We start from the raw sequence: 23,491 nt of genomic DNA on the forward strand, positions 1-23,491 counted from the left end.
AAAATCAGTGGCCAATAATATTATGCATTTGAAAAAACACCAAAACCAAAAATCTCCTCCACATATAATGTGGAACCCAAATTGTACCACTGATAGGGTAGGAAGTATGAGTGTTGTACATGCATGGAGGCCATTGCACATGATGCCTAGATAGAGATAAAACCTAGGGACATGAGAAAAAAATAATTTTCCCAATAATTCCAGCCAGTCAATCTCCAAACTACTCGAAAGAAAGCCAAAAAATATGAGAAAAAAGTCCATGAATATTGAACCCACTACACAAATGTCAATGTAGTAAATTTGTGGTTGGAAATCCACTGAAATTTTTGCCCATGATATAAATGAGGCCACGTGGATGCTAATTAGACCTAGTGTAGAGTAGTCCATACATAGGGTCACTGCCCAAAATGCAAATGTGGGGGCTTCCAAGGTTATACGGCACCAACATAAACAACACTAACAAATGCTAGAATTTGCCTCGTAAAATATTTTCACCAATCTTGGAGGAGTGTTGGGAGTTAATATGCTAAACAAACAAATGTTGAGGAAAATCAAAATACAACTTAGCAAGGTGTACTCCCCTTAACATACATGACAAAGCCCATGATTGAGGTGCAAGCCCGTGTTAGAGGCCAAATGCATGAGGGTCAAGGAATTGTGTTGTCTCCAAAACACCATGACTCTATGTTGCTAAGAATCCTCAAAAAGGGTTGGCTCTCCCAAAAAAAAAATTATGCATATTTTGATGTAATAAAAAAACAAACCTCAATCTGCTAGAGGGAATGCACAATTTAACCAACGCTTCTATCATACATAGGTTCAGGCCCATGAATCTAACGTGGTCAGACTTGTAGATCATAGAAATGAAAGGCCCACAAATATTATTGTCTAAAGAATATTGTCTCCTTTCTTCTCACCAAATCCATGTCAAAAACACATGTACTCCAAAAAGTGCATCAAGCCTCCAAAAAAAGTGAGGTGTCAGGCTATGCATGGTATGAAATACAAGGAGGCCACACACTTTTAATTTCTTAACCAAAAATTATGGTAGAACTTTTTGCAATTAAAAAATATGTTTTCTCGATTTGCATGCCCATGTCAAAATGGCCTGGGTACAAAAAAAATTGCCTTAGATTTCAATAGTGTCCAAACTAGACCTATTTTATATGCAAATGAGGGTTTTCAAGTGCTCTAAGTTCAATGATGATGTCCATTTGGGCTCAAAGTTCCCTGAAAAATAGGTCCTCCCCAAATCCAATACAAAATCCTCTAAAAGTCATAGATTAGAAAGCCGATGCCAAATCTCTCACAAACATAATAGGGGAATGAATATTTAAAGCTCTGATATCATGTTGAAGTTGACGAAAGATCAACACCACAGTTCTCAAGAATCACCTGCATGCAAACACCTATTATAGAAAGAGAAGCAAAAGCTATGGAGGCTAGAATTCTGAGATCCACATATGAGACATTCTTGATGAGCAAAAAGAGAAATTGCTATAATCAAAAGTGAATGAATAAATTAAAAAGAGAGATCAATCCTTATTAAAGGAGATCAAAACCCTAATAGGTAAAACCTAGGTTGCATGATAATAATTAGTAAAAGAATTAACTATTATCTACCTAAAGGTTATTATATGCCTAAATTTTAGCTTAAGCAAAATAGAGATAGTAAGTGACTCAATAATTAAATCAATAAGATTTAATTAATAAGAAAATACTTTATTACTCTAACAAAATCTTTTTCTATTAGCTCTAAACTCTGTGTGTGTGTGTGTGTGTGTGTGTGTGTGTGTGTGTGTGTGTGTGTAGATAATGTGGGTGTCTTATATTTAGAATGAACGAAATTATTAATAATTAAAGCTATGTTGTAACTTCTAATAATTGAACAAATAAAATATTATTTAAATGTTAATTAAAAATATTAATATTTATAGGCAAAAGCTTACAACACAATGGTAAATTGTGAGCCTCTTATCGAAGAGGTCTTGGCTTCAAATCTACTCGCGATCATGCTTAATAAATAATAATAATTAATTACAACACATAATAATTAATCTTGGCTTCGACCTCTTACCAATCCAGAAAATAAATTTAAAAAATTAATATTTATTATAATTAAAATATTACTAATCTTGTACTAAAATATCACTCTCTAAGATGAAATACATAAATCATTTTTAAAAAAATTGTATAGAATATTATTCACTTTGAAACTAGTAAGTTCATAATAAAGATAATTAAAGAAAAAGTTTAAGGAGAATTGTTTAATAGATATAAAACTTATTACCTAATAAAAATGTAGATTCTGTAAATGTGTTTCTAAATTATTACACAAATAATTTATTCAACAAGCAAACAAACAATATGATTTATTATTTAAAAAATTAAATTTCAATCTGCAATTTTTTTTAAAAAGTCTCTAAAATAGAGAGTCTCATAGAGTCACCAACCATCTACTCGTGATGTGAAAAAAAATCCCCACCTCTTAATTCTTATGTTTGCACATGATGAGAATTTCATAAATATAAACATAACTTCTAAAAGAGGAAAATCTTTATGATTTTTCATTAGCCCCAAAAATAATTGTAGGCTCAACTTGGAATATGGGCCCACTGACAATTTGGTTTTATGTGCAAAGTTCCTCGTCCCATCCCAAGGAGCTAGATTTATCTAGTATGAGACATCACCTATTCTAGTGGAAGTCTCAAGTTCTATTTATCTTGGAATATTTAGAAGTAACATTCTACATCTCTTTGTTCTATAGAAGTATAAAGAACATACTAGTAACATTCTACATCTCTTTGTTCTATAGAAGTATAAAGAACATACTAGTGCTTCAAAGAAACTTTTTTGGCTTAGATGATTGCTTGAAGATTTGGGTTTGTCTCAACAAGATTTTACACAATTGTATTATGACAACCAAAGTGCCATTGTCTTGGCTAAAACTCTTATGTTTCATTCAAGAACAAAATATATCACTCTCCAACACCAATTTATTAGAGAAAAAATTGAAGACAAGAAAATGTCACTTCTATATTCCAAGGAGGAATATCATGTTGCTAATATTTTGACAAGGCCTCTTTCTAGAGACAAGATTCAATTTCATTGCAAAAAATTTAGTTTGCATCCCATTGATGTAAACTCCCCAAGTAAAGATTAAGGGGGGGTGCTAGATTGTGAAATTTTCTTGATTGTATTTAATTTGGATATTTCTTTGGAGTCCCTACATGTATTTTATTCTCTAGTACATGTATGGGGACATGTGATTTCTCTATTTTCCTTTATTAAGAAATATTAGTTTATCCTCCTTAAGAGGATGTTGGCACTTTGCACACACATTAGGAATAGTAGCATTCATAGATTGCAGCTCTATCTAAGAGATGTCTCTCCTCTCATTTCTACGTAATGATCTCTCTCTCTCTCTCTCTCTCTCTCTCTCTCTCTCTCTCTCTCTCACACACACACACACACACACACACATTGCCTTCATTCATAATACACAAGGGTTTTTTCTTTGCTTTTTCTCTTATAGAAGATCTTGTGTCTCTACTTCAAGCTTTGGGTTATTGTTCTCAAGTTGCTCTTTATTTTGGTAACATTACATTAATCAAGATAATTACTTAAATTTATTTTCCATATTCTTGATTTTGTATTTCCTTTCAAGTTTAAATTTGTTTTTGACATATTCTCTCCTAGAAATATGAAACATAAAATAATGCACAACCTACTAGATATGTTTCAAATTTTGCATATGCAAAGTCTTTTTTCCTTCAATTATGCCTTCTTATTGATTGACCTATGTGGATTTTACATATGAGTTGAACTTGTTAGGTTTCTTTCCATGAATTTAGTTATGGAAAAAACTAGTACTTTTCAAACATTTGGAAAAGATTTTTTTTGCAAAATATGACTAGGAATTATGCTTTCTAAATATCTTTTGTAGAGTGTTTTAAAACCTAAAACCTCTAAAAGGCGCAAGCAATTTGTAAGATTGTTATAGAAATTTGACTTACAAAATAATAAAAATACCAACTTTTTTACAAAAACTTGAAAATGAAAAATTTGTGTGCATTTTTTAAGGTCTAAACAAGAGACAAAGAAAAGCTTATGAACAAGAGGTCACAACTGATTTTGAGGTATGGCTAATGGTTTTCAATGTTCCATTGCTTGGATTATCTTTCACATATATTTCTTTGTACCTTAATTGTTTTCTATATAATTGGATATACTATATTATATAGACTTCATGATAAACATTATTTACATTATATTATGAGCCAATGATAGGCAAAAAAAAATTGAGATATGACAAGTTGTTGGTTTCTTTATCTATGGTCTAGTTTTTATTCAACTACGCATTATTCAATATCATTTAATTAAAAAATCAATAATAGGCACATACTAATTTTGTAACTACTTAAATATATTCTCCCATCAAACACTATGAACAAGAATGTATGCCACAAATAAGACAAGTACAAAAGCCAAAAAACCATTTATCATAGCTCAAAACCTCCTATTTTACCTAAGCCATTTTTTTGTCCATTACTTTAGCTACCTTGGTTGGATCATCCATTTGTCTCATTTTAGGTCTTTTGTCACACAAAAATGCAAATTGTGATTACTCAAACAATTTATATATTTACTATTGTGACTTCATCATACATTGGAGCCCTTTTTTCCTTTGAATTTTCTACATTATCCATACCATATAAGTTTTATACCAATTGATCGTTTGAATCATGTATATGCATATAACGAAAATTGGAAAAACCAAATTCTTTTCATAGATTTGAGAAAGAAAAGTTTTACAAAATACAAGAGAGAAATGCCCCTAAACAAATGTGTGAAGAAAAAACTTTAAATACCCAAAACCTATCAAAAATATAAACTTATATTTATCATAAATAAAATAATGTACAATTATCTAAATGTGTTGCAACTCAACTATACATGGAACCATTTTTTCCTCCTAGTTTTACGCATCGTCCATACGATCTCAAAAGTATAGCAATTGACCATTTTAATCTTGTAAACACCATATTTAGCAAATCAAAACAAACAAATATTTTCATAGATTTCAAGAAATTAAGTTCTAAAGGCCAAGGAATGTCTTTAAACAAATCCCTGAAGAAAACTGTATATATACCCAACCCCCATAATTTGTGCAACACACAAGCTAATTTTGCAAGTACTTAAACACATTTAGGCTATGATAAAGGGAAAATCCAAACAAACAAATACTTATTTATTGCATCAAGATGACAAAAAGAAAACATTGAGACCTTTATTTTCTTCCAATTTTATATATTGTTCATTCTAATGACAATTTGAATCACATATATACAAAAAAATGCAACAAATAATTATTTTTAATAGATTTGGAAATCGAATTTTTTTTACAAAATATAACTAAACAAACATGTGAAGCAAAGTTCATAAATACCCATTATTTGTTAAAGAAATAAACTAATTTATTCCATAAATAAAATAATATACAAGACCTCTAAATGCATTAAGCCTCCAGTATATGTACGATACTTTTTTCCTCCCAATTCTATGCATTGTCCACATCATATAAAAACTATAACAATTGACAAATTATATTACTAAACACCATACACAGAAAAATTGAATGAATTAATACATTTTATATATTTCAAGAATCAAAGTTCTACAAAAAGAAATTAAGTAATGTCACCAAACATACCTCTAAATATTTTTTTATAAATACTCAACACCCAAAACTTGTGCAAGGGACACACTAATTTTATAACTACTAAAATGCTTGGGTTGTGATATAGGGAAAATCCAAACAAACAAATTATTGCATCAACACAATAACAACAATAATTATCATACTTATAAACCTTCATTTACTTGTAACTTTGTACTCACTTTTTTATATCTTAGCAATTTATGCATGCAAGAAGGAGAATTTTGCCTTTAAATCCACCAAACAATAAAAAACAATGATATGCCATTTGTCGATCATTCAACCAATTTGGGTAGAAAATTTGACCAATTTTCTTCGAAAACAAAGGCCAATTCTACTACTGCTATGCAACAGATAAATATTGCCATGAAATAACAAAAACCATTCCCAATATTTAAAATCTAGGTATGGACTCTCATTCACAAACCCTACTCTACTCCTTTCTTATGGTTTGCCGAAAAAAATACAAAAAACGTAATGCAAGTTGGAAAAGTCACTGCATTTACTAATATTGTCGACAACATTTACCACAACAGGAGGGAACAATTACCATTGTAAGATAATCTTACTCCACTAACCACTACAAATCCCTTTCTTTCCCTCCCAATTTTCATATTTAAAACAAAAAATATCATTGGAAAAAACTAGCCAACCAATCAGCTAATTTTAGAAAATGCAAAAAAAAAATACTCGACCCATATTATACAAAAACCATACACTTTGACCAAAAATTTATCCCTACCTTTGACAACTCAATGAACAATTGCTTTACCGAAAATATTAGTTCCCTCAACCAGGACTGGTAAAGCTTAAAGTTGAAACCCTATTCCCATCCTATAATCAAATATTTTAAAAGTGACATTCATTTCTAAACCTAGAGCCCTGCTCGATGCACTACCATGCCCAATTAATATAAAATTGGCTATTGACTTGTTCAAGATATAGAGCAAGCTTTTTGTGGTTTTCTTATCACTAACAACAATATATTGAAATGGTGTAATTTGTTTCTCCCATATGGATTCATAACACTTTGTAAATTTTAACTTGATCCCCAATCACAACTAGGTAGTTTCAATTCCTTAGTTGCATGTATAAGTGAAATCTCATCCCTAGTAAATCTCACAAACAATATTTTGGGCATGAAGCAAGCAGATGTCTAGAAGCGACATATTGTGAACCAACAAATATGTCTTCATATCCAATTGAAAAAAACACTATCAATGATAATAATGTTAGATTTAAATTTTAACCTTGCAAAAGTACTCTATATAACTTGTCATGCCATGATGAATATTGTAATGGCTCACTTAAATGATTGGTTAGAGCTTGGGGAACTTGAAGACTTTCAAGTCTAGTTCCTTTCATCACCTTTAAATAGTGTGGGTAAATTTTCTTCTATGAATTCGCTAAAAAATCAAAGTGTTCATTGATTCAGTGTAAAGATTCCACCAAGTTTAGCATTAATATAAGGGATGTCAATGGCCTATACACCCAATGCCAACATACTACAATTAATTAAGCACACTTCTTAGTGCAAAATCAATTGAATTGTTTGTTGCACAAAATAACATTTACACTTGGTGCAACATTGATAAACCAAAAAAGTAGCATCAACATGACAACAAAAAATCATATGACTTTGACACCCTCCTTCACATGTAACTCCACCCTCACTTTGTTTGATCTCAGTAATTTCTTCATGGAAGAATGGAACTTTTGTCTTTTATCCCACCAAAAACAACACATATATCACTTTAACAACAAATCAACAAACTCCCACAATAAACACCAGGGTATGCAAGAGATAAACCTAGCAATGAAACAACAAAAACCATTCCCAAATTTTAAAATCTAGGTATGGATTTTCATTCACAAAACCTATTTTGTGATGTGGTGCCTAATTAGACTTCAAGGTTAATTTCTCCTCACTTTATTTGGTGTGTTTCCCCTCCAAATTTTACTACAAGGGTTTGGGGGTAGCACCCCCATGCACTAGGGGTCAAGGGGCATCACCCTTTATGGGGTCCTAGGGTTAGCAGACCCAAGTGTGCTCCTTGTCACAATATAGGGTTGGGAAAGCCAAAAATGAATTTACTATTGTAAAAAACATCGGGAGTTTATATTTTCCTATTTATTGGCTTATTCTAGCACTAACTTTGTAAGTGACACAAAGCTTGTATAAAATGGCATCTTTTTTATTGCATCTTGGCGATAATCATGGAACCCTTGGTAATTTTCCATGTGTTCGTGAGGAGTGTAAGAAAACCTTGAGCATATAACTGACTGACAGAAATCAAATTTCTTTTCAATTCGGGAACATGTCTAACATCCTAAAACAATAATTGAGCACCTCCTTCTATTGATAACAAAATATCACCCTTTCCTACAATTTTACAAGCTTTGTTATCACCCAAATAAACATTCCCAAATTTACCTTCCTTGTATTTTATGAAGGCTTCGCTGCAAGAAGATGCATGAAATGAAGCCCTGGAGTCAATTACCCATGAATTTGAAGTTGTGTCACTTGTCGCAAGAACCAAAATACCATCACCTTGATCATGAATGATGTTTTCTCTGTTGTCCAAAACATTTTCTTGAGCTCTTTTATATTTTCTGCAATCCCTTTTAATGTGACCAGCCTTTCCACAAAAACAACAACCACTTTGTTTACCTCGGGACTGTGATCTTCTAGCTGATTGTGACCTTTGGTTGTTATTTCTGCCTCTATGTTGAGTTCTTCCTCTATTTTATGTACTCACCATCATTAGTGCATCATCGGATGAAGACTCTTTATTGGTTCTCCTCATGTCTTCACTAAGCAACCTAGAAGCCACCTCATCATAGACCAACATGTTTTTGCTAGTAACGAAAGTACTAACTGCTATTACTACACCATCCCAGCTATCTGATAAGGAACATAATAAGATGACCGCCTTATTTTTGTCATGTTGAGGCATACCAATGGAGTGTACTTGACATAAAAGAGTATTTAACTCATTTATGTGATTCACATCGATGTTCTATCCTTCATCTTCAACTTGTAAAGCTTCTTCATGATAGAGATTTTGTTTGTAGTAGATGTCATATGGTACATACTTTGAAGCTTGTCCCATACCTCCTTTGTTGATGTTTCATTGTTCACATTAAACAACACATTCTCAGACAACGAGAGAAAAATCTCTGTCATTGTCGTTTCATCAGTTTTCTTCCAAATCTCATTAGTCATGGTGGTTGGCTTCTTCGCTTTACCTTTGATTGCAATTGCAAGATCATGCTTGACAAGTAATTATCACATTTGTACCTTCCATAAACTGAAATTCTTCCCTAAGAATTTTTGTACTCTTGATTCCTCCATGACTTTAGAATTTGATCACCGAAATCGATTGCAGGCTCTGATACCAATTGTAAATTAAGAATGCAAAAGAAAAGTCCAAAATAGCAAGATGCACAAACACAGATGTTTATTGTGGTTCACCACAAATTGTAGCTATGTCCATAGTGAGAGAAAAGGAATTATATTGATGAAATAGAATGAGTTTACAAATAGATGCCATCAACATTTATAGATCATAAATGATTAGCTGAAGAGACACAAAACAATTGGAGGGAAAACACTCATGTGACCATTAGCCTTCAATATTCAACAGAAAGTGCTCTTATTGACTTGTATGCCAAATGTAGGTGTGTAGAGGGAGCAAGTTAATTGTTTCACAAAATACCCAAAGCAAATGTTGTTTCATGGACTGCAATGATCTCATGCTATGCTCAGAACGAGCATGCTAATGATGCCTTGAAATGCTTTCGTCTAATGAAGTTGGTAGGCGTGAAGCCTAATGAGGTAACCGTAATGAGTGTTTTTCCTGCATGTGCCCAATTAGCAACTTTTTAACAAGGAAAGAAAATCCATCAGTATGTGCTCAAGATTGGATATATGATAAGCATTTGTATTGGAAATGCAGTTATAGATATGTATTCGAAGTGTGATAGTATAAATATTGCTTATCGAGTATTTGAGAAATTAATTGATAAGAATGTAGTGTCATGGAGTGCAATGATTGCAGGTCTTGGAATGCATGGGAAGGGTGAAATCGCACTAAAGTTATTTAATGAAATGTAATACACAGCCATTGAGCCAGCCTATGTAACATTTATAGGAGTTCTCTCTTCATGTAGTCATACAGGTCTAGTGGATGAAAGCTGGCGATTTTTCAATATGATGAGGGAAAGCTATGGTATCTCACATGTAGCGAAACATTGTGCATGCATGGTGGACCTTCTTAGTTGAGCAATGCAGCTGCATGAAGCTTAAACTTTAATAGAGAAGATGCCATTAGAACCAAGTTCTACCAAAATTAACCAAATAAAATTCAAGGAAGAAATAAGTGATTTTATAATCATGCTTAATTGAGTAATGGGGTGTCTGTGGGGAGCATCGTTTGAGACATGGATGTGCTACTTCATTGAGGGAATAATCCACTCAAATGAAACATTTGATTGGGCAACGATAATTAGTGACAACTTGGATATGCAACTAAGAACTATGGCCAAATCAAAGGCATTCTACATGGGCTCCTACATGATCTACATGATGGTTTGGGTACACAAGTAAAAAGGGTTGGAAAACATGGCTATAGTTAGGGTTGAACTGGGACAATGCATGATCTATGATTGCTATCCACAAGTGCAACTCCAAAACAAGGGCTCCAAATTGTGAATGATACTTTTTTCATGCCTACAATAAGGGTATTACAAGGCAACCTTGACAAGATATTATCAAAGGAGGATGAAGAATTTGTAAAGAAATATGGGTCATGGTATGGCTAGTTTTGAAAGTTCACCTATATTCATGTGTAGGGAAGTACAGTTTGTCTAATAAAACTTTCCAAGTTTTCCATCAAACAAGCTAGTGCTCATGAAAATAGCAAGACAATTGATGGCATATGATAGAATTCTAAAGAACAAGCATCAACCATGGATCACATTTCCACTTGAGCTAGATGGAGATTCTTGTTCGTCCCTCCTCATTGCAAAATGTGCAAAGAAAGAATTTAAGCATTTTTCTTTGGGACTATATGGAGGAAGATCTCATTTTGATCCTTACCATCAAATCAAAAGAGCCCACAAAGTAAGATATAAGAATTTAGCACATATTGAGGCCATTGAGAAAATGCATTAGATGATCATGAAATCAAGATGTGATTTCTTTTCTTGAATGTCAGTGGCACAACTTCGAGAAAACAAGTGATTCCAAATTTCTGACTAGATTAAGGGTGGCAGGGCTTGCCTTCAACCTGACCACGAGTGAGACAGAAAATATGGTATCCCTCTTATCAATTGGTTGGATAAAGACGAGGGAAGCCTTGGTGCAATCATGATGACAGGCAAGACATTTATTGAGGCTCGATTAGATATGCAAATGGAGAAGCTATGTACAAGAGGATTGCCTTTGACATATGAACTCAAGAAAGATACTGAGGAACCCAAGGAAGAATCAAGTGGACAACTAAAGGTAGTAATCACTGGGATGGAAAGCCTAAATAGTAAGATAGGCAGCAACAATATATCACAAACTAAAGGGAAGAATGGAAAGGGGGCATAGGTATTGGACCTCCTTCCAAGTAACAAAAATCTCAAGTGGTTGGTACATCCTCGAATCAAGTAAATGTAACTTCATTACTAGAAAATAAGGTGCAACTCCAAGGTACTATTCCTTTAGAGGTAAAAGTTCTAGTTATGCTCCTCTAGACCCAAATAATCAAGAGATGGATTCACCGTCACAAGGCAATGGAGAACATAAAGGTGGTCATAATGAAATTATTGACATAGAGGCCCTTTCAGATAGGGGTGAGATTCAACCACAAGAGGTGAACACAAATGAAGATCTTGCTAGGGAATACATAACTAGAACCAAAGGAAAGAAAATGAAGAAGATGAATTAGGAGAACTTGTTGTACCCTCATGGGTGATGGAAAGGATAAAAAAGCAATGGACGATGATTAAACAACCGGTTGAGAATGTAGAGGAAATTGTAATGAGGGATGACAATGAGATGGACAAGATGCCCACCCAAAGAATCTACACAATCACGAAGGATTATACAAGTGCACACATTGTGCAAATTGCAATTTGAAAAGTGCACAAGGATAGAAGAGATATGCTTCCACTAGATTTTGGCATTGAAGAACATGAGTTAGGACATGCTACCAAGAAACAAGAGGTAGAAGAGGCTCATGGGTCTATTCAAGCTCTAGATGAAAGGATACAAAAGGAAGTAGCAAAGAAAAGAAAGTACAAGGCTGAAGTCATGAGCTCGAAGGAATGCCTTAGACAAATAATGAACCTGGTATGATAGATAGGTCCAAATGTAATTCCTCATATGCCTAGTTCTAGTACATCTATGGAAGGATTGGAAGGCATGGGACTTACATGAAAAGAAGAAAAGAGATGAGTGGCAACTATATTAGAAGAGGCAAGCATGTTCATTAGAAAGTTCATCCAGACTCATGATACCATACTCTCTCTCTAGGAATGAAGCCATGAGATATTGAAACATTGTAAGGATTTCTCATCTAGTGAAGAGGAAACTCTTTCCTATTTCAAGGATCTCATGAAGGTACATCTACATACATTGGTAAAGGATCCAGTAATGAAAGGGGAAAAGTGTTTGATTTCCTTTCTTGGCATCAATTTATCTTTACAAATGTGATGTGTTCAAACAAGTAGAATCTAATTTCTCAAGTATGATGAATGTCATTTTGTAGGTAAAGACTAACATGCTTGGATGTGTGAGTTCCTTGTTTAGCTTGAAGTTAGATGATAATTAGAAGGTAAGTAGGGAAGAACTTCAAGAAAAAATGAAGGAGATTTACATTTTTGAGGGAAACTCGTTGATGTTTGAGCATCTAGATGTAGTTGTAAAATTGTAGGCTTCATGACTTTGTGTAATACAATTGATTGGAAAAGATCTTGTTCTACTTACACTTGTGAGGTGGACTACTATGAGTATAGACCTAGATTGAATGCAAGTGTTTCCATGGAGATGATTAATGAAATTGTGTCCAAGCTCATTAGATATGAGAAAAATATGATGATGAGGATCACAATTCCCAAGATGATTGAGGTGGTATGGGCCCACATGGTTTTGAATTTTCTCATCGGTTCATTAATAAATGCCTCAATTTGATTACCCAATTTAGTGCCAAGTGGCATAGGCCTGTATGCCTTATTTTCTGATTGGTCCATGGTTTCTTCCAAATTTTCCTATTGATCTGTGAGGTGGTGACTTTGCCTATACATGTTATTTTCTCATTGGTCCAAGTGTCATTGATGTTTATTTGGTTGTTATAGATTTGAATTTTTTCATTGGCCCAAAAAGGCAATGTAATTTTCTAATTGGTCTATGTGGTGGTGCTTAATTGTAATTGGGTGAGCATTTAATACTTGTAACATATAGTTACAAAAATTCTAATTAGGGTTTATAGGATTTAATCTGGACCATTGATTCTAGTTTAATCTTGGTCTTTTGTTGTATTTGAGCTCCTTATATAAGGGTTTCTCCTCTCATTTGCAAAGGGGGAGTTGTTGGAGTATTATTGCAAGAATTATGCAAAATTTGCTCTCTTTATCATTGTTGTGCTTTGCATGGTGATAAATGTGATCAAGTTTGTGTTATTGCATGGTTACCTTCATCCTCATTTAGAATAGATTTCATTTCAAAGATTCTTTCGATTCCAAGTTGTTGAGATAAAGTAGAGTAGAATTTGCTTCAAGTAATTTAGTCTAGTTAAATGAAAGTCGTTGTGGATGTTAACTTGTATGACACGAACAAATCCAAGCCTCTAGCTTCTTATAGATTGTAAGAGTGTCTTTTGTGGTAAGCCAATGAATATTAGTGCTTATCTACAATTGATATTAAGTCTTTAATTTGCATCCATTTGATTGGATTGAAGAGGAGATGTCAATATGAAAACCACTTGAGCATACCTTATAAGATTGCACTAGGTGAGTCAAGCCGGTGATTATGCTCCATCTAGTAGAGTCCAAGCCATTCACAAGTCCTTGCATTCAATCTTAGGAATAAAAGTAGTAGTCAAGTTTAAGTAAGTTAAGTATGAGAGTATTGCAAACTAAGAAACAATATCTTCATTGGACATTGTGAAGACATATCATTAGAAGTGCATTGTCAAATCTTGAGAAAAAAATTATGCACGCTCCTCTGTGCAAAATCAATTGAATTGTTTGTTGCACAAAATAACTTCTATACTTCTGTTCAACATTGATAAATCGGAAAAGTAGCAATCTGTGCCAGTAGGCATACCATCAAGATTTGGGACCTTAAAACAGCATGTATACAATATAAATTCAAAGTTGCTGTTACTCTTTTTTTATATGGATGTCCCCGTGACCTAGTCTAGCGATGACCAGCAGCCGATATGAGCTAGGGTGAGACTAGTCCTCCTGGATGAGATCAGATGTCCGCAAGATGTCTCACCTCTTAAACCCAGAAGAGATTTGAACCCAAGACCATAGAGAACTACCCACGACCTCAAGCCAACTCATCTCGTTACAATAACATCTCCCTTATGAGTTCAAATTTACTGTTAGCATCAGCTGTTGTCACCAATAATCCCCACAGGAGCAGCATCCATCTTTAAAATGATGGAAACGATTTGAATCCCTCACAATAATTTCTCGCTCTACAATTTTAGAGATAATCTTTGTAGCTTTGTGGCAATCGCCACATACTCGGAGATTCTTAGCAATCCTCAATGTTGTCCCAGGGCTCGTGGAGATGAGCCCAAAGGCTATGGCTAATCTCTCACTATGACCACAGATAAAGAATTCCTTATCTTCATCCTCTAAATCATGAAGCACAAAACCAGTATCGGGTACATACCCTGCATCCTTCATCTTTGTAACCAAGCTCTCCAACATGGCATAAATTTTATCTGATTGTGGGTGGGATTTGTCTCCAACAAAGAATGTATGAACCTTGCTCTTAATTTCGATCCAGCTGCACCCTGGCCTCTGTGTAACATTTCTCCTTTTGAAGACTTCTCTGATTTTCCCCACATCATCCCACCTGCCAGCATTAGCATAGATATTTGATAAGAGTACATAGAATCCAGAATCTTCTGTTTCCAACTCAAAAATTCGTTGTGCTGCATATTCTCCCAGCTCTGTATTGCAATAGATTCTGCAAGCACCAAGCAAAGATCCCCACACACCGACTGTAGGTTGTAAGGGTATGCTCTCAATAAATTTGCATGCTTCATTCAACTGCCCCACACGGCCAAGAAGATCAACCATGCACCCGTAGATCTCTATGGTCGGTATGATACCATAAACCCGTTGCATTGATTCAAAGTGTCGCCATCCTTCGTCTACTAAACCTGCACGGCTGCATGCAGAGAGGACAGCAACAAGGGTAATGTGGTCTGGTTTCATGTCTGCCTCTTGCATTTGCCTAAATAATGCAAGGGCTTCCTTGCCAAGCCCATGAATGCTATAGCCTGCAATCATTGTAGTCCATGATACCTGATTTCTCTGCGAAAATTTACTAAATAGTTGTTTTGCTAACTCTATATTCCCACATTTTAAGTACATGTCTATAAGAGCATTCCCCACATAATTAACTGATTCAAAACCATTTCGGATTATATAAGTATGGATTTCCTTGCCTTGTTGCAGTGTGGCTAAATAGCCACATGCTGGCAGAATAGTTGCAATTGTCACAGTGCTAGGCTGTACATCAGTCAGATGCATCGATCGGAAAAGGTTCAAAGCTTCAACAGTGTGTTCATTGTGGGTGTATCCTGCGATCATTGAATTCCATGATACTACGTTTTTCAGAATCATTCTATCAAAAATATTTCGTGCCAATTCGATATCTTTGCATTTGGCGTACATATCTATGAGGGCACTCTCTACAAATACATGAGGTGTCAAACCGAACTTGATGATATAGGCGTGGATTTCCTTGCCCTGTTGTAAAGCTGTTAAGTAAGCACATGATGGTAGAATGGTGGATATGGTGACAGTATTTGGCTTGACGCCTACCATCTTCATCTGACTAAACAGTTTCAATGCTTTATTAGAAAATCCATGCTGGACATATCCGGCAATCAGGGCCGTCCATGTGATTACATTTCTCTCTGGCATTTTGTTAAACAACTGACTGGCAACTTCCAAACATCCACATCTAGCATACATGTCAATTAGAGCACTCCTAACATGAGCGTCCATTTCAAAGCCAGTTTTAACTGCATAAGAATGAACATCCATACCCTTGTCCAGAGATCTAAAGTATGCACAAGCTGATAGAATGCTAGTTAGAGTGTTCGATATAGGTTGTACATTTGCCTTCTGCATTTTACGAAAGAATTCCAATGTCTCATTCCAATATCCGTTTTGTGCATATCCTGATATCATTGAGGTCCATGTGACACAGTTTGGATTAATGTGTGCATTTTTCATCTGATTGAAAATATGCAAGGCCTCTTCACAATCTCCACTCTGAAGATATCCCGCAATCATGGCATTCCATGTAACCACACCTCTTTCAGACATTTTGTCAAACATGTGCCGAGCTTTATTCAAACATCCACATTTCGCATACATTGCTAGAAGAGAATTCGCTATGAAGGCATCTGATTCAAGTCCGACTCTTATTACATAATCATGGATGTCTTTTCCCTCTTGCAGAGCTTCTAGACGAGCGCAAGCCTTGAGGACCAAAGGAATTATAAATTTGTGTGGCTTCAATCCCTGCCTCTGCATATGGTGAAACACTTCAATGGACTCCAGCCAGCGCTCGCCCTTGATATGCTCGTTGATCATGGCATCCCATGCCTCCACACTCGGTTTACACATTTGGTCAAACACTTGACGCGCGTCATTGTATCTGCCACAGCTGAAGTACATTTTCAAGACCTTGGTTTCAATAGAGATACGAGAATGGCGTTTCTTAGGTTGTGTGAATAGGTTGATTCGACTACAGACCTTCAAGATGACACCAATATCGCTAGAACTGGTAGATTGATTATTATAGGCATGGGCTTTGGGTATTGTTTGTACCGTCTCCTGTTTACGAGTACCAACAAGAGTTATTGGTGTAACAGGAATGCCATGAGTAGATCTACTAAATGATCTAATCATTTTCTTATGAAAGAACATACCAGTAATAGTTCCAATTGTTTCGTACAGTACTAATTCCTGAGCTTTGAATGCATCTGCTACTGCAGAGCGAGCAGCCACAGTTTCTACCCCTGAAATTTGTTGCTTCCATTAACTCTGATATACTCATGGATTTGAGAGTAGCTGTCGATAATTTTATGCTATCGTATGAATTCTAAAACAAATTGGAGGCAATGGAGTACAGGTAAAGAAAGATTAGAAAGTATTAGTATGCATCAAAGAGCAATCCAAATGAGACAGAAGCAATACGAGGTAGATTACATAGGATATGATATTTTGGGGGGATTATGTAGTTATTAAATTGTGGGTTATAATAGGATGAATAATTATTCTCAATTTGGAGAAAGATTTTGTTTGTTAAAAGTTAGCCAAGGATGGAATTCATTATAAGGATTGAATTTTTGGAAGTTTGAATTTTGGTGAATGTCATAATGGGATGGGATTGAATAAAATTTGAAAAAAAATAAATATAAATATAAAAAAGAATATTATTATGCAATTTATTTTTAATTAAATTTTTAATATTAAAAAATTAAAAAATTAAGAAAGGAGTTATGTTTTAGTAAAATGATTGAATTTTTTGTCTATAATGTTTATAATCAAGATTTATCTTTCATGAGAATAATTCTATCATGTCAATATTTAAGAGGTTCAAGACATTGAGTCTTAAGGGGAAAAAAAAGATATTGAGTCTTGATTTACCAATTTTGAGGGCAAGATTATTATTTACCAATCCCAATTATTCTAAAAGATAATGTAAATTTAATAAATTTAATATCTAAAAAATTACTTTTAAACAAAAACAAAATAGTTTCAAATTGATTTTTTAAGATGTTATACTCATTTTATTTTAATTAGTTGAAGTGTACCAAGTAGTTGTTATAGTAACTTGTGCACTAGGAGCTTATAAAAGACACATAAGGTTTTCTTGTCTCCATGTGTGAATTAATGATATATAGATACTGCTAAGACTTCTAAGTAGTAAAGACATAGTGGAAACTAAAGGGTTCATTTTAAGGAGTTATCTAGTTATACATAAAGATGCCCCAATAAGCATGCACTAAAACCACCTCAAAAATCACTTCAAGATAGTAAATACATTGTAAGAATTGAAGTGGTAATTTCAAAGCATCTTTCGATGCATACTTAAAGATGCTTCGATAACCATGGACTATGACCACTTCAAAGTTTGTGAGTGATTATGCACAAATGTTCCAATAGTAATTCAAATAGTAGTGTTTCGAAAATTCTCACCACTAAAATCATGAGTGAACAACTATCCCATATGTACATAATACATTTATAAATGAACTTTTAAGTATCTCCTACTTATTAATTTAAGAGCTAAAGGGGCTCTATAATAAATGGTTTATAAGGCACGATATTTGTTGAATGTTTTGCAAATGGGGTAGCAAGCTAAGTGTACTTAGCCTTGGAGGAAAATCCACCACACTTGACCTAAGACTGTATTGGGATGAGTGAACTCCTTAAAAATTTTGATGCTTTTCCTTGTATGCATCACCTAAATGCAATAAGTGTTAAGCGTTCTATTTATTTTTATAAAAGATAAATTATTTTATTTACTATTATCTAGCAAACAGCATAGCGACGTCTTCCAAAATTCAATTCTTTCTCGACATGCCACTTCTTGGTCATGAACCCACTACGAATTGTATGTTGTAGGTCTAGAATTATAGCCTCTGCCCCACAACTACTCTAGTTGGAATCAGTGGTGGGATGATGTTATCTCTCGTATGATGATATTTCTTTACATCTATGGTAGACAACTTGCCATGTATCGTTAGCATTTCTATAATGCAACTACCAAATATATGTGTGTAGCTTCTAAGGCAAATTGCTAACAATTATGTTGCCAAGGGAGCCCAGATCAAGGCTCATCTCCGCTAGATTAAAGTTGGAAACCAAGCTTCCAAGGAATTTTTCTAGGCTCTTAGAGTTTGCTATACCTCTGTGGGGATCAAAAGAATTAAGGAAGGTCAATAGATTTTCTCTTAACTTCCTAACATTCTTCAAGCTTTTGTCTGACATTGTGAGAAGGTGTTCATAGTACAAGAAATTTAGTTGGAAAGGGCCAAGCTTTGAAGGAATGCACTACCATTATTCCAAACTAGCTTGGGACTAAGCAACGTGCTTTCTGTGAGAAAATGCTCACCATCTGTAACCTCAAAGAAGTTGTCTTTTCCATGGCAGATGACCCTGGGTGTGATGGTTTCTCATGTGAATTTTACAAAACTATGTGGCATTTCATTGGTCCCAACCTACATAAAGTCTACCTTGAAGATTTTCACACTAAATCTCTAAGTAACATTATCAACAAAGGAAACATTAAATTCATACCTAAAGCTAGTGACCTTGAGGATATCTGCAACTGGAGACCTATCACTTTATTGAATGTCTCCTATAAAATCATAGCTAAGGCTTTGGCTCTTAAGATCCGTCATCTCTTGCCCTTGATAGTGCCCCCCGAGTAGACTAGTTTCATCAAATCCAAATATATTCTTGGCAATATTATTGTGGTTTGGGAAGGCATGGAGTAGGCTCGCAAGTCTAAATAGCAAACTCTTTTTCTTAAAATTGACTTCACCAAGGCTTATGACTACATTGAATGGCCTTTAGTTTTGGCCATGCTTCATGCCCTTGGCTTTGGTCCTATTTTTATCTAGTCAGTTCAAATGGTCTTTGGGGATGCCTCTACTTGTGCCACCATCAATGACAAGAAATATGAGGCCTTTGGCCTCTTCAGGTCCATATGCTAGGGATGTCCTTTAGCTTTGGCTCTAAATGTTCTTGCTACTAAAGGGTTTGGGTATATGCTTGCTAATGTCATATATGTTGGTCATATCAAAGGCATTTCCCTACCTGAGTCACTTACCCAACTTTTCAATGGGCACTTCATTGATGACTCCTTCCTCGCTCTCATCAAGGATGAGGAAAATGTTTCCAATGCTTTGTGATGCCTTGACACTTTTCCTAACTTCTAGTGTGGCTATTCAATGGCATAAAACCTTGTGTTACAAATTGTCTTTCCTTTCGGCCCCAGTATAAATAGAAATGGATTCAACACAAAGAGTTTTTCTGCTTTCTAGTTATCCCTTTTTCCTTTCAAGCTTCTGTTGTGAAGCTTTGGCATGTTGTCCTTGTCAAAATTGCAAAGAAGCTTGACTACTGGATTACCAATCATATTTCTTTGGCTGGAAAGTTCCAGATTTTCTCTAAGATTTTGGTTGTCACCCATGTTTACTATTCCTCCTATTGGGCTCCTTCCAAGGCCTCTTACATGAAGCTGGAGAAACTCCTTAGGGATTTTCTTTGGACTTTTGGAGTTGGCCATCATGGATTATATAGAGTTGCCTGGGAGTATTGTTGTCTTCCTGAGGATTTTGGAGGCCTTGGCCTTATATCCACTCAGAAGCAGGGTATTTCGTTTGGACTTTTGGAACTAGAGTGTCAGGTGCGAGTGCACTACATCTTTTCAAACATGGAATTAAGACACCTAAAGATTTATTTTCCAAAGTCACTATGAGCCTCAAAACTTGAGATGATATGCAAGTCATTTTTGTCTGACTCGTCTAGATTGTGAGATGTTCAACCTATTGGTCTCTGCTTTGCCTCCTCACATGCTTCACAAGTTGTGCATTCAACCACTCAAGTCATGGTGGAAGGACTAAAAGTGGTATCAGTGTACTCCTATTATTCATTATAAGCTCAAAGATGGGATACCTCTAGTTGGTGCCACACTTTCCTATGGTTGATACTCTCAACCTATAATGACCCGTACCAATAGGCCACTAAACAAACCCTAAATTTAATACACTGCTAAAATATATTGCTGAAATTAAAGAAATAACAGTGCCAATGTATTCATTCAATGAAAATCAAATGTTTTTACAAATGATATGGCAAATTTCAGCACCAAAACATTATGACATAGCACATTACAAAGAAACCCTAACTGGCTATATACAATTGAGAATTTGTTGCAACTACAGATTGAAATAAAGAACCTGGATTGATCAAATGGTGGAGACTAAATGTTGTAGATGATATGGTGAAAGTGCAACTCCACTAGAAACTCCAAATCAGCAATTAAGCACAAATGAAAGACTGAAATATCCTTCCCATAGCTGCAATAATTCAGGTGATCTCTCACACCCTCAAAATTGTGTACCAATTGAGAGTTTTCGTTCTCAATTGCCAATTGTGACTATTTGCAGAAACCCTAGGCTCCACAACACACATAAGAAAAAATCAATAATAAATCTCGATGATAGACAATGAGCCCTCAATGCCTATTTATTCTTTTTTCCTTGATAGGTTGGCCTCCCTTTTTTTAAAAAAATTTCTCGGCTTCTTCCAGCAACCTCTAGAAGCTCTTTTTATTTAATTTATAAAGTTACCTTGTAATATATATTTTTTAATTGATAACTTTATAATTAATTCCTCCCAAAAAAAAATGGGACATTACAGGTCTGCCCCTCCTAAAATTGCTTGGCCTCAAGAAATCTTAATACTGGATGCTGTAAAATCACTTCTCCCTCCCAAGTAGCATCTTCAATAGGAAAATCTTTCCACTTAACTAGATACTCTTTGATTACTCTCTTGCGAAGCTGCTTCTCTCTACTATCTAGAATGAATTCTGGCACTAAGATCAATTTCCCTTCATCATCCAAGGGAGGTAATACTACAGAAGGCATCGCATTCTGACCCAACGCCTTTTTGAGGCGTGATACATGAAACACATTGTGCACTCAACTATCTGTGGGAAGCTCCAACTCATAAGCCACCTCACCAACTCATTTGATGATCTTGAATGGTCCATAATAGCATGGCTTGAGTTTCTCTGTACCACTCTTCTTGAGAGTGGACTACTTATATGGCTGCAACATGAGGTAAACCATATCATTTACCTCAAAACTACGCTCAGTCCTCTTCTTGTCTGCATAGTGTTTTTGCTGGTTCTGAGCTCTAGCAATGTTGTTTTTGAGAGTAGAAATAATATCCTTACTTTCCCGTAATAGTTCACCTGCACGGGGTACTCGACTGTCTCCCAACAACAAATCTAAGAAACTAGGTGCCTCATAACCATAAAGTGCCACGAAGGGTGTCATTTGTATAGTCATATGATATGTAGTATTGTAACAATACTCACAGAGATATATCCATCTGACCCAAGCTCGCTGTTGATCTGCCACATAATTCCTCAAATACCCTTCCACCCATTTGTTTACAATCTCAGTTTGACCATCACTCTGTGGGTGATAACTGGTACTAGGTGTAAGCTCAGTGCCAGACAACCAAAATATCTCCTGCCAAAAGTGACTCATGAAGCGGTTGTCCTTGTCACTCACAATGCTCTGAGGTAACCCGTGTAATCCAAAAATCTCCCTAAAGAAGACCTCTGCCACCTGAGTTGTTGAGTATGTAGTAGTGATAGGGAAGAAGTGAGCATATTTTGTTAGCGTATCCACCACCACATAGATACAATCACGCCCCTGGGCCTTAGGCAAGCCCATAATAAAATCCATAGAGATGCACTCCCACTTCCTATCAGGAATAGGAAGTGGTTGTAGGAGCCCTAATGGATAAGTGTGCTCTTGTTTGTTCTGCTGGCAAACATGACACTCACACACATACTGCAAAACATCAGCCTTAAGTCCCTTCCAAGTGAATCGTTCCGTACTAACCTATAAGTCTTGAAATACCCAGGATGGCCTGCTGTAGGTGAATTATGGAATGCTCTCAAAATCAACTGCTTCACTTTTGATCTTGGGACTAAGTAAATCCTGTTCTTGTAAATGATCAAATCATCTATGAGAGCGTATCTGGTGTCAATTTTTGTCCCCTCCACTATAGAAGAGGCCCACGTGTCTTTGGCATATTATGCTACAATCAAGTGTCGCCAATCCTCTAATATCTGAATCATAGAAGTGAGGTGTGGCCTATGGGATAAAGCATCTGCAACAATTTTTGTGTCCCCTTAACATATGTGATATCAAAATCATATGCCTATAACTTACTCACCCACTTCTGCTGACGATCATTCAAGTCCCGTTGTCCCAAAAAGTGCTTCAAACTATTATGATCAGTTTTAATACAAAATTTGCTACCCACAAGATACTGTCTGAATTTGGCCAAGGCATGCATGATGGCCAGGATCTCCTTATCATATATGCTGAATGATCTCTCAGCCCCTCTGAGTTTCCTACTCTCATAAGCTATAGGATGTTTGTCCTGCATGAGTATAGCACCAACTCCCTCTCTAGAAGCATCACATTGAAGCTCAAATGGCTTCGTGAAATCAGCCAATGCAAATACTGGGCATGTAGTCATTATTTCCTTGAACTGCATAAAACACTCCTGTGCCTCCCAAGTCCACACAAATGCCCCTTTCTTCAGAAAATCTGTCATGGGCGTTGCATGTCATGAGTAGCCACTAAAAAACCTGCGATAGAATCCACATAGACCAAGGAACCCTCTTAACTGTCTAAGGTTATCTGGTGGTGGCTAATCAACAATAGCACAGATCTTTTCAAGATCCATTCACACTCCTTCTGC

General features: G+C 35.4%; 1 protein-coding gene across 1 annotated transcript in view; it reads right to left on the reverse strand.

Annotated features, from left to right (window-relative positions):
• The window catches only part of LOC149529359 (pentatricopeptide repeat-containing protein At3g63370, chloroplastic-like), a 38,456-nt gene extending 21,295 nt beyond the window's left edge, over positions 1 to 17,161 (reverse strand). Inside the window, exons 1-2 of the mRNA XM_089808137.1 lie at positions 14,340 to 17,161; positions 14,037 to 14,052 (exon numbers count right to left, since the gene is read on the reverse strand). Coding sequence (XP_089664263.1) covers positions 14,037 to 14,052; positions 14,340 to 16,894 — 2,571 coding nt within the window. The 5' untranslated portion in view covers positions 16,895 to 17,161. The remainder of the gene's footprint in view (positions 1 to 14,036; positions 14,053 to 14,339) is intronic.
• Between the last annotated feature and the right edge of the window lie 6,330 nt (positions 17,162 to 23,491).

The sequence above is a fragment of the Cupressus sempervirens genome, chromosome 11 (genome assembly GCF_028749045.1).
Source record: "Cupressus sempervirens isolate cs-2001-9-10 chromosome 11, ASM2874904v1, whole genome shotgun sequence".
Lineage (NCBI taxonomy): Eukaryota > Viridiplantae > Streptophyta > Pinopsida > Cupressales > Cupressaceae > Cupressus > Cupressus sempervirens.